The sequence below is a fragment of the Pollachius pollachius genome, assembly GCF_949987615.1.
Source record: "Pollachius pollachius genome assembly, chromosome: 20".
Classification (NCBI taxonomy): domain Eukaryota; kingdom Metazoa; phylum Chordata; class Actinopteri; order Gadiformes; family Gadidae; genus Pollachius; species Pollachius pollachius.
In genome coordinates this window covers 17,919,518-17,935,354 of record NC_136953.1, presented here as the reverse complement: position 1 = coordinate 17,935,354, position 15,837 = coordinate 17,919,518, and the positions used below count along the sequence as shown (strand labels likewise).

At 46.1% G+C, this 15,837-nt stretch overlaps 1 protein-coding gene across 1 annotated transcript in view; it reads left to right on the top strand.

Moving 5' to 3' along the window:
• The window catches only part of LOC307091021 (ankyrin-2-like), a gene marked incomplete at both ends in the record, with an annotated part of 89,130 nt that overhangs the window by 65,846 nt on the left and 7,447 nt on the right, over positions 1–15,837 (top strand). Inside the window, 6 exon segments of the mRNA XM_079757853.1 lie at positions 1,064–5,554; positions 5,956–6,033; positions 6,675–6,806; positions 6,884–7,030; positions 7,694–7,895; positions 8,055–8,115. Of these exon segments, the coding sequence (XP_079613979.1) occupies positions 1,064–5,554; positions 5,956–6,033; positions 6,675–6,806; positions 6,884–7,030; positions 7,694–7,895; positions 8,055–8,115 (5,111 nt within the window).

The following is a 15,837-nucleotide window of genomic DNA, read 5'->3' as shown; positions in this document are numbered from 1 at the left end:
CAATATATAGCTGTTGTTACAGTAAGGATGTTCATAAAGCCAATTGCAAAGCACTAACAATCGCTAGGTTAACCCATTCCCCATAAACAACGACAAAAAAAAAAATCCTACTAGAACCGGCAGAGAACATTAAGCAACAGTCCACCCATAGATTAAAGAGGGTTAGGGTTAGGGTTAGGTTAGCCCTAACCCTAACCCTAACGCTAACCTAACCCTAATCTAGATTATAGAGCAGTGGTGTGGTTGCATTGTCTCTATTAGATAGTTAGGGTTAAGGTTGACCCTAAACCCATAGATTACAGAGCAGTGGTGTGTTCCCATTGTCTCTATTAAAAAGTTAGGGTTAGGGTTAACCCTTATCCCATAGATTACAGAGCAGTGGTGTGTTCCCATTGTCTCTATTAAATAGTTAGGGTTAGGGTTAACCCTAATCCCATAGATTACAGAGCAGTGGTGTGTTCACATTGTCTCTATTTAATAGTTAGGGTTAGGGTTAACCCAAACCCCATAGATTACAGAGCAGTGGTGTGGTCGCATTGTCTCTATTAAATAGTTCTCATATTTCAATGTTGCTTTAAAATAAACTTAATTTGAACAAAATCCACTTAGGTTACGAAAAAAGCACTGGCTTTCTTAGACAGAGGCAACTGTCTGAAATGGTTTAACTTCTTAGGCTTACCAGTGAGTCAGTATCTAAGTAATCTTGAGATATTTTGACGTTTTCTGTTGTTTCTTTCTCATTATTTTCTTGTTTGTCCTTTGTTGGTGTCATTTTGAAGAGTTATTTTTTCTTTCATCTTATCTAGATGAGCTTGTTTGCTTTTTGTCCTGTATGTGTGAAAGTGCTGCGTCTGTGTACAAGCAAGTTATTTCCTGCTCACATCCATTCCCATTGGTTGACGTTGTAGCGTTGTTTGACCCTAGTGTTGTCCTCAGAGGGTTTTGGATGTAGTTTCCAGTGTTCCCGATCCTCGCCTTATCCTGACCTCTTCTCCCATGTCTCTCCCCTTTCATTTCGATTTTGGTTTCTTTGCTCCTTACTTGTCTTTCTTCCACACGGAAGACGAAGAGACAGAGACGTCCGTTCTGAAGTCAGAGTTGATCCGCGACCCTGACCTTCTGTCTGACGTGTCCGAGATGAAACAAGACCTGATCAAAATGACTGCCATCTTGATTGCAGATCCCACTGAGAAATCCCAGTCCCTAGTAGGGAGCATTTCAGAGAAGGGGGCTGAGGAGGTGTCTGGAGGGCCGTTAGAAATAATGGAGAAGGACTTAGAGAAGGTCAAAGAGGACCTGGAGAAGGTCAGTGAGATCCTGAGGGGCGGGGCCTATGAGGGAGGTCTGGCCGAGGACTGGATCCTCCTCTCTGATGGTGAGGTAGAGGAAGCCAGAAAGATGGCCGCTTTGACTCTCAAAGAGCCTGTCCTGCGTGAAACCCGGGCCAATAAAGGGGCTCCCAGGCCTAAAGCCATCAAGGACAGTGGGGACCTGAAGGAGTACCTCCCAGCCGCCTCCAAAACAAAAGCTCGGACGGAAGTCCAAGAAAATTTCACAGACGTTGTTCTACGTAAAAGTGCAAAACCCACCACACCAAAAAAGTCCCAGGATGTATTGTCTATTTCAGATGTTAGAAAGCCAGTGAGGAGGAAGGGTAAAGACCCGGAGCTCTCAGATCCTGCGGAGATGGCCGGACATCTGGGTGTTCCTGCCGCCACAGGCCCAAGGTCACCAGTATCTCCTGTGATTGAAGAAACGCCCATTGGATCAATAAGAGATAAGGTTAAGGCGCTACAGCAAAAAGTGGAGGCAGAACAGAAGACCAAGAAGGTCACTGAAAGCAAGCCTTCACAGTTGCCTTTCGGTAAAACCTTGCCGAAGACCAAAGAAAGCCCTAAATCCAAACAGGGGCCCCCTAAGTCTTCCAAAGCTGAACAGCTGAAACCTGAGGAGACCATGTCAGTCAAAGCACTGATGCAGGCTTTCCAAACAGGGCAGGAGCCCTCGAAGAGGATGGCTGGGCTTTTAGAAGTCAGGACACCCTGCAAAGCACCTTCCGAGAACCCCACAAAACAGCAAACCATAGATACAAAATGTACGACAAAAGTCGTAACCACCCACGTCTCTCCAGATAGAGAACTGTCCCTGGACTCAAAGCCGAGCAAAGGGTCAGCCATCACTGTCCCTGATTCAGAACTGACTGATACTGCAGACTTTGGACACGGTGGCCTTGATGACAGCCCCGATAGCTTGAAACACGAGGGTGTGGCAGACTCACCCAGTGCCAGTCCCGGAGATGGGACCCCTCACTTGAGCTCTGAAGACAGCTATAAGCACGAGGGCCTGGCGACCCCAAGCTCAAGTCCTGAAAGTCTGTCTCTCTCTCCTAAGAATGGAGACCGCTTGACCAAAACATCTGAACCTGCCTCCACCACAGTCAAAGGACAAAGACAAGACAACAAAACATCCGCAGAATCTTGCATTTGGACAATTGATGAGCAGAATTCTACTGTATTGACCATCCCTGTCCCCACCAATGAGGCTGCTGATGAGCATAGCACAAGTGAGTCCACAGACTTTGGGACTGAATCTAAGCCAGCTAAAGCCCGAAAGCTAACAAAGAGAATCTCAGAGACACTAGAGACATTTCTTAGCGACGAGGAAGGCCCGGACAGTCAGCTAGCCTTACCGTCGGCCGGTTCCCCAGCCTCTAGGTCCTTCTCTCTGAATCAGGGGAGCTTAGACTTGCCTTTAAGACGCCAAGACTCAGATGCCCTCAGCCCCTTAGGCGATGACTCTCTGACCATTAGCCACAGAGACTCTTTGGAGGGTAGTCCTGTCATGGAAGAAAATTCCTCCCAGAAGTCTCCAGACTCCATCGAACCTAGCCCAACCAGGGAGTCCCCCTGCCGGGACTCATTGGAGAACAGCCCTACAGAGCAGACCAGCCGCTTACCCTTCCCTCCACACATAGACCCCACTGCAGTGTTCTCTAGCCAGTCCTGCAGAGCCCCCGAGTTCCCACCCGATGCTATGCACTCTAGGCTCCGAGACTGTGAAGCTAGTGCGGAGGACGACAGTTGTGAGCAGACATCTCAGATGACAAGTTCTGGTAAGAGTCCCCTTTCACCTGACACCCCCAGTTCTGAAGAGGTAAGTTATGAGGTGAACCCTAAATCCCCTGACCCTATGTTCCTCTCTATCCAATCCATACCAACTGTCATCCCCGAAGACCCAGAGGAAGATGTGTCAGACAGCTGTGAGGCACAGAGAAAGATAACCCCAGAGGAGGAGATGTTTAAAATGGCAGCAAAAATAAAAACATTTGATGAGATGGATCAGGACGCAAGAAGCAAACAGAACTCTAGAAAACATACATCAGCAGATCTTGAAATTGGGGATGACAGCTACATGACAGTGGACTCAACGAGTCACAACCCTTTTCTCAGTGAAAGTGGTCTTGCTATTCCCATAGAGCATTCAGGGTTAGCTGTTTGTATTGATTCCCATATTAAAATACAACCTCCCTCCCCTTTTCCAGCAGGTGGGCATGAAGAAATCAACAAGACCTCAACTACAACCACCGTTGACACATCTGAGGGACCTCATTCTGTCTCAGATACAAATCATGCAAAAGACAAACTGAACTTTTCTCTGGCACTGCCAGAGAAAGAAATTCCATCTGTAACGGTCGATGACCATATTGGTACGGAAGCTATCATTGCCAATGTAACGGCCGAGCAGAGGCAAGAAAGCTTGAGGAAACTAAGCGAAAACAAAAAAGATGGGGAATTAGAAGGTCATGTGGAGTTAGGGGAGTGCCAATCTGCTCCTATAAAAACAGCTAGCAACATAACACACACAGATCAAACGCCACAAAAAGTGACACCAGAGTCTGTAACCGGTGACTCTGTGGGGCTTGGAGTAGAGAAGGAGAAGTTGAGTCCTGATCCTTGTGCCCCTGATGCTAGCGAGGAAGACCAGGGACCCCCCAAGACCGAGTCGAAGGGTGTCACTGCAAAGGCAGAAGGGGACCCCTGGAATGCAATGCGGGAAGACGATGCCGCCTTTGCAGCACGCGTTAAAGAAGAGGAGCAGAAGATCCTCAACCTGATGGTGGAGCGTCCGTCGCAACAGGCCACCCCGGACACCACCCCTGGGAGAACCCCCACAGAGGAGGGCTCTCCCGCCAGCGAGCCCAACCCATTCCTGTTCCAGGAGGGGAAGCTCTTTGAGATGACTCGCAGTGGGGCTATTGACATGACTAAGAGGAGCTATGAGGAAGAAGGCCCTGGCTTTGCCTTCTTCCAGATTAGGGAGCAGCCTCTAGAGGAGGCTCCTGCTGAGGAGGGCGGGGCGGGCGGTAGTCGACCAGCTGAACCTGAGGTTGGCCTCAATCTTACCATCAAGGTTAGAACTCAGAAAGAGGATGAAATGAAAGAGGCTCCAGATAGACAGCTTCCGTGCGCTGCTGAGGTCACACAGGCTATCTCAGGTGATGATGGCTCAAAATCTAAAATCCCTAAAATGGGAGTCTCAGCCTCATCCAAATCCACAAAGAAAGATCCTACCCTTCCCGAAGCAGTAGAAGCTAAGGCAGATAAACCATCAGACGAGGCTCCTGTAGATGTAACCTCCTCTGATCCAGTGATAACAGACGTACATACAGCAGAAAGTACAGTGACCAGGTCTGTGTACTCTGAGCAAAGCCAGGAATCATCTGATTCCTCCCCAGAAGAACCCCAGTCAGTAGTAGAATCACCCACAGCAGACGTTAAGGCCAAACAAGCGACATCTGCCAATGTCAAAAAGATCCAGGTCAAACCCCAAGCCAAGAATGTCTCTCATGGTCGTGGGAAACCAACGACCCCAACTCAGTCTTACCCTACTTCCTCCTCGAGGACTTTAAAGAAAGAGCCCTCATTTACATCTGAGTCCAAATCTAGAATCCCCATCAAAGCGTCCCCTACCAAGCCTGATTCAACAGTCAAACGCACAGACTCTACCCAGGAGAAAAGGCTTAAAATCCCTGTTAAGAAGGACTCTAGGAGAAAATCTGAGACAGATGCTGGTCCCTCCGTGGATACCAAAGCCAAGACGTCTTTCAAAGCCAAGAGCTTTTGTGAGGGGGAGTCAACCAGGCCCAAACCCAAAAAGGACCAGAGCCGTCCTTTGAGTGTGGAGTCGGCCAAGTCCAAAGGCTTCCATTCAAGGCTGCCGGTCAGAGGGAGGGCCGGTCAGGTCACTCCTACTGCAACGCCAACCAAAGTCAAGCAGCAGCCGCAAAAAACGTCTCTTGAGTTCTTGCCCGAGATAGGTGACGAAGCTGCAAAGCTTGTGGAGAAACTGGTTCAGGCAGAGAAAGACAAGGAGCGAGAAGCTACTGATAATAACTCAGATGATGAGAGCAGTCTTGTGGACCCTGCTGTTGTTGAAAAGGAAACGTTCCCTGAGGTGCAGTTTCCTCCTTCTGGGGGTGTGTCCCCCATCCGGCCCTTGTGGGACCAGCCCACTGAGACGCAGTGCACCCCAGAACATACCGCCCCCCATCAAGGTACCACGGCAACCCTACAGGCTTCCACTAGCTTATGACCAAGAGACCTAGTACAGTACTCTTAGAGTGTGGTGGTGTAGCTAAAGCTGTGTTTGTGTTTGTTTTGTCGCTCTCTCTCTTTGTTCTGAAAATCTCAAGATTAGTTAACTACTAACTACTATTAGTACTACTAACTACAACTGACTCAATTAATAAAGGGAATATTTATCTATTAAGTTTAGTTCAATTTGACTAAATTTTCTCCTAAAAATAGAAGGAAGGTCCCTTAAAAATACAAAAGCCCAGGTTTGACATCCCACACGGATAAGAAATCCAGAGATCTTTTCTGATGTGTAGTTAGTGTACTAAGTGTAACGCTGCATGATGTGATTTTGCTCATGCCTGTCTGGTGGTATTTGCAGTAGATCCACAGGATGAAGCCGAGAGGAGGGAGCAGAGGTTGGCAATCATAGCCGACCACCTTGGCTTCAGCTGGACAGGTGAGCGTCGCCACTCAGATCAATGACCAGAAACTAGTTCTGGGAGCCCTAAAATCTCCCAAATATAGTTCCAAACAAAACAGTTTGTGAACAGCAAGCCCAACCATTAAGTAATGCATCAAAGTAAGTAGTTTTTCCTAATGTTTTAATATTAATATTATAATATTTAAAATGGTTAAATGTTCACTGTACGCTTTGACAAGTTTCGAACCTGCAACTTATCTTTTCTACAGCAGCACCATTTACACAAAAAATCAGAACTGGGAAGTTTCTCAAGAATAAAAAGCATCTGAATAAATATGAATCATAAAAGAGAATAATACACGCCCATCCGCTAGTCAATCCATCCAGGAGATCTTTCACTACAAATGGTGAAAATAATAAAGCTATATCTGTAGCAAGTCAGGAGTGGTTTCTAATGGGAAAACTTAAATACTCAAGGTTTAAGTAATTCATTGATTATATCCCTTAAGTCAATTGTTAAATTTTAAAAGCGTGATAGTGATTCAATTTTTCTAATTTCCATTTTGGTATATTAGAAATAAGGAACAGTTCAGCCCACAGATAAACAAAGCGTTTAAAATATATTATGGGATGTTCTCAATTTTATCAGAAATTATATGAAACGTGTTTTCACATAGAGCTGGCCCGAGAACTGGACTTCAGTGAGGAACGAATCAACCAGATAAGGGTTGGAAACCCCAACTCTCTGCAGGACCAGAGCCATGCCTTGCTCAACCTCTGGACGAAGAGGGAGGGAACACACGCCACAGGTTCTCATGGCAACCCGTCGGTCAAACTAGCTACTAAATAAATCATCCAAAAGCTGCTAACTTTAGTCTCTTCACAGATACCGCACTGCTGAGAAGACTGACCAAGATCAACCGAATGGACATAGTGCACATCATAGAGACCAAGATCAACAAGTCCAACCAACAGGACACAACGTCACACACCTATGCAGAGATCGAGCGGACGATAGAGGACCGCAGTGAAGGTGCTTCCCTGGGATGACTCCATGTTTCCATTGGGGGATGATTACATAGGGCGGCGTTTCCATTGGGAGGTGTTTCCATTGGGAGGTGTTTCCATTGGGGGATGATTCAATAGGGCGGCGTTTCCATTGGGAGGTGTTTCCATTGGGAGGTGCTTCCATAGGGAGGTGTTTCCATTGGGAGGTGTTTCCATTGGGAGGTGTTTCCATTGGGAGGTTTTTCCATAGGGAGGCGTTTCCATTGGGAGGCGTTTCCATAGGGAGGTGTTTCCATTGGGAGGTGTTTCCATAGGGAGGCGTTTCCATAGGGAGGCGTTTCCATAGGGAGGCGTTTCCATAGGGAGGCGTTTCCATTGGGAGGTGTTTCCATAGGGAGGCGTTTCCATAGGGAGGTGTTTCCATTGGGAGGTGTTTCCATTGGGGGATGATTCAATAGGGCGGCGTTTCTATTGGGAGGCGTTTCCATTGGGAGGTGTTTCCATAGGGAGGCGTTTCCATTGGGAGGTGCTTCCATAGGGAGGTGTTTCCATTGGGAGGCATTTCCATTGGGAGGTGTTTCCATTTGGAGGTGTTTCCATTGGGGGATGATTCAATAGGGAGGCGTTTCCATTGGGAGGCGTTTCCATTGGGATTCTTCATGAAGCTCTGCTGTTCTTGTTTTCCCAGGGTTCTCTGCTCTTCACGAGGACATCGATAGTCCCAGGGCATGCAGGCGCAGAGAGGCCGTGCCCCGCGGGGCTGGGCGGCCGGTGCCTGTGGTGTCAGCAGAGGAGCTGTCTTCCAGCTCGTCCTCACTTGGTGATCGTACTGGTCGCTTGGCGACGGATACGTCGACAACAACACTACAGAACGAGACGCAAAAAACACAGTAAATATAATTATCACCAATATTAATTAAATTAAAGCTATGCATATCATCCTTAGACAACTGCATGCATGACTTCAAACATCTTTTTACTTTGCACAATGAAATTCTGTCTGGAGTTGTTCCATCCAATAATTGCATGCTCTGTCATTTTTTTCACAGCTCTTTACAAAGAGGATATGAGGAGGGAGCAGGCACAGTACACTTGTGCACTTTCAAACAAGTAAGTCCTCTGTTCACATTGAACCAAACTGCCCCCAACCAACTCCAGTCTCATGAGATAAACCCTTTATGCAAAGACATGACTGAAGCAGCTGAGGGAGAGGAGTGGAGCTTGGAGTGTCTTCAGACATCCCCACGGTGGTTGTCACCGGTCACTTGCCAACAGTTGGACACAAGTTCTCGTATGGGTGTTTGTGAGAGTCGACCACTTTCCATGACTGATTTCGGAGAGAGCTTGACTGAGTCTGAGCAGGCAGAACCAGACTTACGTGAACTGGCGATGGATCTCAGGGAATCAAGGGAAGATTGCACAGAAGATGCAACTGGTTCAGTTTCTGTAAGCCCTTTACCTCCAGCAAGATCCTTAAAAGGAGAATTCAGTCCTGAACCTGAACCCCTTCCTTGTCTTCCTGTAGTGTTAGAATGTCTGGATCATCAGATGACTATCAGAGAGGTCTGTTCTGAACAGCATATAGTTGAAGGATCCCAGAGACTTTATAAAGTCATTTATGGATATCATGATCATTTGAAGCCTGCCAAGCCTGAGGAAATCCACAATGAGACAATTCAAACTGATTTGTGTGCACAGGGTACTTCCATATCCTTTCAAACTAAAGGTGATGAACAGAATTTAAATTCAGTCACACCCGCCCCCAGTCATGCCAGCGTTACATCACGTCCTGATTCTGCCAATCAAGTTGTGAAAGATAGTTTGGAAACAAATTATACAGAACTTGTTACATATGAGACTTCCAGTACTTTTGCTTTGATATCACATGACTCAAATATTGATGCCTTGAAAGAAACGTTTTGTCCCCATGACCAGACTTCAGGACATGACTACACTATTGATATTACATTAGCACCCAGGCTAGATGAGGATGAAATGCTACCACACAGGGATGCAGCCTGTAGGGCACCGACACCGGAATCTAAAGGATTTGAATGTAAATCCCTATGTCCAGAATTAACTGGAAACCCGTCCTCTACTCTGGAGTTTGTGGAGCCATCTGAAAGAAATTGGATTGTCTCATGTGACTCGCCTCCACATATGGACCTTCCATGCTCTCTGTGTACAACAATAACCCGATCAGAAAGCAGGTCCTCATCACCTGACTCATGGTCATTAAATCATGAGATTAAACTTCTTGCACCAGATTCCCCCCTTACACGGTTTAGACCACTCTCCCCCCTCCCACCCCCGGTGGATCAGTGGGATGGGAGAGACGTGTGGACCGTTCCCCAAGGGCCATCCTTTCTAAGGAGCACACAGGCGTCTGGGCTGCAAGCAGCAGAAACAGGAGAAAGGCCTTTGACCCCAATGGTCTCCAACCGGATGCCGTTTGGAAGACCTATATCACCAAGAAGTGAGATGAGTGGTGGGGGTTCCATCTCACCACAGACACTTTCTTTTGACATTGAGGACAGAGCTTCATCCCCTGACTCTTTCGTCTCAGAAACCTTGTCTATGCCCCGGTCCTCTGAGGTTGGATTAGATGACAGATCCTCTTCCCTTGAGTCTTTAGCCTCTCTAACTGCCCACTCACAGCTTTCACCAGACCCACCCCCGCAACAGTTTGGACTCCTCGAGTTGTCCACTGCTGTGTTTGGATCTAGATCATCGTCCGAGTCATTGTCGTTCGACATGGAGCCTGGATGTCCGCCAGTCCTTTCTAATGTCAGGCCATCGTCCCTAAATGAACACAATCCTCTGTCCTGTGAAGATGTACCTTTAGACAATGAGATGCTGGAGTCCACATCAAATAAGTATGGACCTGGATCATCTGAATTGCTTACTGTTGGAGAGAACAAACCACTATCCAAAATAAAGCAACTATTAGTTGATGACGACTGGGTTTGGTTATCAGTGTGTGAAGCAGGGCTACCTCCTGTCTCTCCGACATGCGGTTCTATGTCAGTTTCAGTGGCAAGAGAAGTGAAACTGTTGCCTTCAGAAGCAGCATTCTGTTGTCCTCGGCTTTCAGACCCCCCACTCCATGTCCCACAAAACAACCCACTGGAGCTGACCACATCCCCAACAGAACACATAAGGCCTTTGTGTTCAACAGGTGATGTTAGTATGTCACCACATTCCTCTGTGCTTGAGTTAGAAATAGAGACATCTTTAAATGCATGGAGAGCCCCCCAATCACCCTCATCTAAATGGGTTACCTCAGGCACACAATCTGCTCTGGCTGGAATTCTGAGATCTTCTTTTGTGGACCAGTCCACTGAGGTATCTTTCCTAGTTGAACCCAATACAACACCTACAGAAGCAACCGAGCCTCATCAGAATCAATATTTGGATGTGTCTCAGACTGAAAAGGATAAAAAGAGTTCCAGCTCCTGCCCAGACAATTCTGTAATCCAGCTATTATCACCTGGTGCCAAATTCCCAGAAGTTCAGGTAAAAGCTTCCATGTCCACAGCGCATCAAGCACAAACAGAAGTAGAATGGTCTAGGTATGACCTCTTGTATGATACAGAGTTATGGAAGTTGATTTCTCAAGTCCATGATCCCCAGTATGTAGGAGATACATGGAATAAGATAGCTATATTTAAATGTGCCTCAACTTTTCCAGATGATGCTGTGGCACAATCCAGAGCAATACAAGATAAACGGGCCTTATTAGGCCAAAAGTCTGAAACTTGCGCCTTTTTACCCGAATACCGACCAGAATTGAGTCCACTTTTACCTTGCCCAGTTCAGCTATTGGCACACATGAGATGGCCCAGTCCTGAGTCTGTTTCCTCAGCAAATGAGCATAGGCCACTATCACCAGATTCAGCAATTGATCGATATGGGCAATCAGACTTTAATGCATTGGTGAAAAACTACCAATCATCACCAAGAGCTGGAGATTCAGCTGCATGTTTGCCCCAAGAAGATGACCATATTAAGACTCCAGCAATGCCATCTGGAAAGAGGACATCTTCACCGGAGGCAACAGCAGCACTTAGTGAATCGATAGCACTCCCACCTGATTCCTTCACACCAGAGTTTGGACAAACACAGTCTGATTATTTAATGTCTATCAACGCATGTGGGTCATCATCTCTTCAATTGGTGCCCTCAGACACTGAACAAATCCCACTGGATCCTGTCCCAGGAGGCTTTGAAGAAAGACCAGAGTCCCCTGAAGCTTTATCATTTATTAGACATGAGGTATCAGCAGACAATTCATTAACTATTCATTCAACATTTCAACTAGCCTTAGCTGAACTTAACATCAGGTCAAATCCATGTGACCTGGCCCCACCAGAAGTGGTATCTGACCTTCTGCCTGCTTCTGAAGAACATGTAGCTTTATCCCAAACAGAAATTAAACTGCCTGCCTACAAACTTCTATATAATACAGATATTTGGAAGTTAATCTCTAAAATCCATGATCCCCAGTATGCAGGGGAAACCTTTCTGAGTAAAACAGGACTGTTTGAATATGCAGGAACTAGGACAGAGTATGAACAGGTACAAGCAGGTATGGAAGAATTAGATGAAGCTGGTGAAGCTGGTTTGTTATTAGAGGATAAAAGTGGAACTTTGGAAAGATCCCTTTTACCTCATTCTGATGCAGAACATATTTCCCCACATTACACACTAGAACAGTCTGAATATTTGGACAATCAGCATACATTAACACCCATCCTCAAATCCTCAGGACATGTGGATGCCCCTTACCCTAACCCTAACCCCCCTCAGTACGGACCAAACTCACCTGAGTTTTGGACTTCAGAAAATAAATGCAATACTCTTGGACAGGACTCATCCATACTTTCTATTTTACCCGAATCCATTGGTTCTTCACTAGAGTCAGTACCTTCAAGTGTAGACTGTAGGAGTGAATGTTTGGTTTTATCAAGGCCTGGAGAGAGAAAGAGTCTCCTAATGAATGCTCCTACATATAAAGCCACTCAGGTCCCAGTGTACCGACTGGTATATGATGCAGAAATTTGGAAGCTGATCTCTCAAATTCGTGACCCCCAATATATTGGAGAAATGTTCATGGGCAAAACAGGACAGTTTCAAAATGCAGCATCTTCATCAGGTGAATCATTTACCACTAATGCAGAGGAGGATCTCTGTAAAGTACCTAGCGTTCATGGCAGACCAGTCTCCGCTGGATCAATAATATTGGAAGTTAGTGAGAGACCTCTTTCAGCAGAATCCATATCTGAGTATCGCACAATGTCACCTGAGATGGAAAATCTCAGAGCATCATCTCCTGAATCAATAGCGTCACTCGAGAAGGCCTTATCCCAGGACTCTCCTGTACCACAATATACTCCCCACATGGAATCAGCAGTATACAGGCTAGGCAGCACACCATGCTCACCTGTATCTACCGTGTCAGATTTTGAACTTGAGGTTTTTGACACTCCTTTATTTTCGGTCGGAGAAAGATCCCTCTCATGGGATTCATTAGGATCTGAAGTTGAAAATAGGGCGTTGACACCTGATTCGCCAATCCCTGATTTTGGACAGACAACACTTCAGCAAATAGCCTATATTGCAGAGAGTAGATCACCCTCGCCCGTGTCTGTTGGTTCAAATATGAATAATGAGGTTGAACCCTTTCCATCATTGCTGTATGAAATAAGACCAATGTCACCTGAGTCACAGAATTCTGTAGACCTCTGCCCAGATTCACCTATCCCTGATTTTGCAACAAACGTATTTAAACCCGTTTTATCACTTGCCACCTCCAGATCAATGTCCTCTGAATCAGTTGCATCAGAGGTTGAGTATGGTCCTATGGTGTATTCAGCTTTGCACAGTGAAAATAGACCAGACTCCCCTGATTCCTATGATTCAGTAGCTGACGTGCGGCCTCTCTCACCCGATTCTTGTTCAGAGTATATCCCTTTCTCCCATGAAGAAATCTTGCTTATGTCCCCAGACAGGTCATCTTCTCCAGAAGGAACAGGTTCCCTGAATGAACTAACAGCTCTCTCCCCTGACTCTCCTATTCCGGATTTTAGCCAGGTGCTACAAGAGTTTACAATGCCTCATGCGTACAGGTCTTCTTCCCCTCAATCATTGTCATCAGATTGGGATATGGAACCTGAACCACTTTTACTGTTTTCTTTTGAAGACAGGGGTTCATCTCCAGCATCAGTTGAATCAATCAATAACTTTAGACGACTATCACTAGATTCTCCAGTGCCTGACTTTAGACAACATTTGCCAGAATCATACTCAGATATTAGTTGTCCCAGGTTTTTATCGACCGAGTCAATTGCTTCTGATGTGGAATATGTATCCTTGATTGGACTAATGTATGAGTTTGAGAAGAGACCAGATTCTCCTGAGTCAGTATTTTCAGTTAGTGATTGTGGACGTTTATGTCCGGACTCTCCACTTCCACAGCACACACAGTATAGCACTTTTACAGCTGGAGTACAGTATGTATTAACGTCCCCTGAACCAATAGATCCTGAAAACTATCTGGAGACTGATATCTGTCTACCATGGCTCTTTGAGGAGCGACCAGATTCCCCTGATTCAGGTGCAGCGGGATATCTGTCCCCAGACTCTCCCATTCCTGAGTTCAGGCCTATGTTGGTGGACTTAATCTCCTATGTAGAATACAGCTGCTATTCACCCCAGTCATTGTCTTCAGATTGGGACATGGAAACTGATTTGCAATCAACTTTGTTATTAGATGAAGACGGACCTCCTTCTTATGATTCAGATGAAGCATTTAGATACCGACTGCCACCTGATTCACCATTACCTCAGTTTCAACCAATCATTTCTGGATCTTTTCCGTCAATTGTTGGACACAGATCCACGTCTCCAGAATCTGTAGGTTCAAATTCAGAACGTGGTTCACTACAATGGCATGAAGACAGACCTTCATCACCTGTTTCATTCATCTCTGGAGATGAATGCAGACTATTATCACCAGATTCCCTCATGTCAGCATATGCAATAAGATCGTTTGAAATCGTTGAAACATACAGACAGCTTCGATCCATCTCTCCTGAATCCATTGAGTCAGATGTTGAATTGAATGTAGGTGAATGTTTAATGTATGGGACATGGGAAGAAAACAGACCAAATTCCCCTAAATCTGTAGTTATGGCGCGTCAATTGTCACCTACATCATTCACCTGCTCATTACCGGGAAACATTACATCACCATCTGAAGAATCCCATAAATACCATGATAAAAAAATGAGTTTGGATCCACTAAGTAACGCTGACAGACTAAAAGATAAACCAACAACCCCAAACGTTGCAGAAGCAGCTGCTTGTACAACAAAAATTGCCTCTAAATCATTAAAGGAACAAACTGTTCTAAAAGCTCAATACAAACTTGTTTATAAGGCTGAACTATGGAATTTAATTTCTCAAGTGCATGACCCCCAGTACAGGGGGGATACTTTTCATAGCCAGACAGGGTGTATGGAATACATTGCCAGCTCAATGAAGGGGGGAGAGAATGAACAAGTCAAAGGAAAAAGTATTCCACATGCTCCAGGCAAGGCCTCTTCAAGAGTTCCTATAAAAAACCTGGCCCAGGCAGAGTATAACTTGATTTGCGTTGATCCTTCACAACCGTTTCAATATGCATTTGGAACTGCTGCCTCTGCGGCCCTTGATGAAACTGTTGTTATGTCACCAACTGAGGGAGACGGCTGGGACCCTCCTCATATCAATGAGTGGATACCAGAGTTGATCATCGTGATGCCTGATGAAAAATCGGTATCAGTGTCAACTGGATCAGTCAATAGATTAAGACCTCTCTCCTCTCGTCCCACCTTACCTGACTTCAAAAACGAACTACCAGAATATGGAACGCACCTTCACTCAAAGAGCTCCTCACAGGAGACCCCTGTAGCATCCACCAATGATGCTGTCCCTGTCGGTTTAGAACATCAGTTGGCTCAACCTGAACACAGACCCGTGTCGGAGGGGTGGGACGTGAACATGGTTTATGAGAGAGCCTCCTCTCCAGAGTCCCTGCCCGAGTTCAACGCAAACCGCTCTCTGCCTCCCGACTCACCCATCCCTGAGTTTCCAGGGTGCCTTCCAGAGTACATCCCGACGTGGGCAACGCACGGGTCCTCCTCCGCTGGCAGCTCGGATTCAGAGGGGGAGGTGGTAGTCACATCGTCAAGAATCACTGAGGTCCAAAGACGGCCTTCGTCCCCAGAATCCATTTCATCGGTCCACAAGTTTGCACCACTACTGCCCGACTCACCAGTACCTGAGTTCATGAGAATACTGTCTTCCTACTTCAAGGAAATGCCCCCTAGTTATAGATCATGTTCATCAATATCCCCAGTGTCTTACTCCTCAGACAATGAGTTTGTTGCGCTGCCTATCCAGTGTTGGATTGGTGACACCCCAAGGCCCCTCACTCCTCAATCAGTGAATTCAGAAGAAGAAATAGAGTTTAATTGTGTGGGAGCCGACAAGCTAGTCTCTGAGGCACAACTTCTGAGTCATGTGACATGTGTTGCACAACCTGACCGGCATCCGTTCAAAACGTCCGAAATGCAAACGATAATAACAGAGGCAGAATTAGACCTGAGGCCTGGCCCAAATGATTTTCCTAAGGTGACTAGATCTGAATCTGAATCTTTTGCCTGTGAGGAATGGATAAAATATGATTCAGAACAGCCAAAGACTGTTCAAAGCAATATTCATGAGCAACACATGGGTGATATCCATGAAGAGGCGTTGGACCAGCCCCAACCATTCAGGGACCAGAAC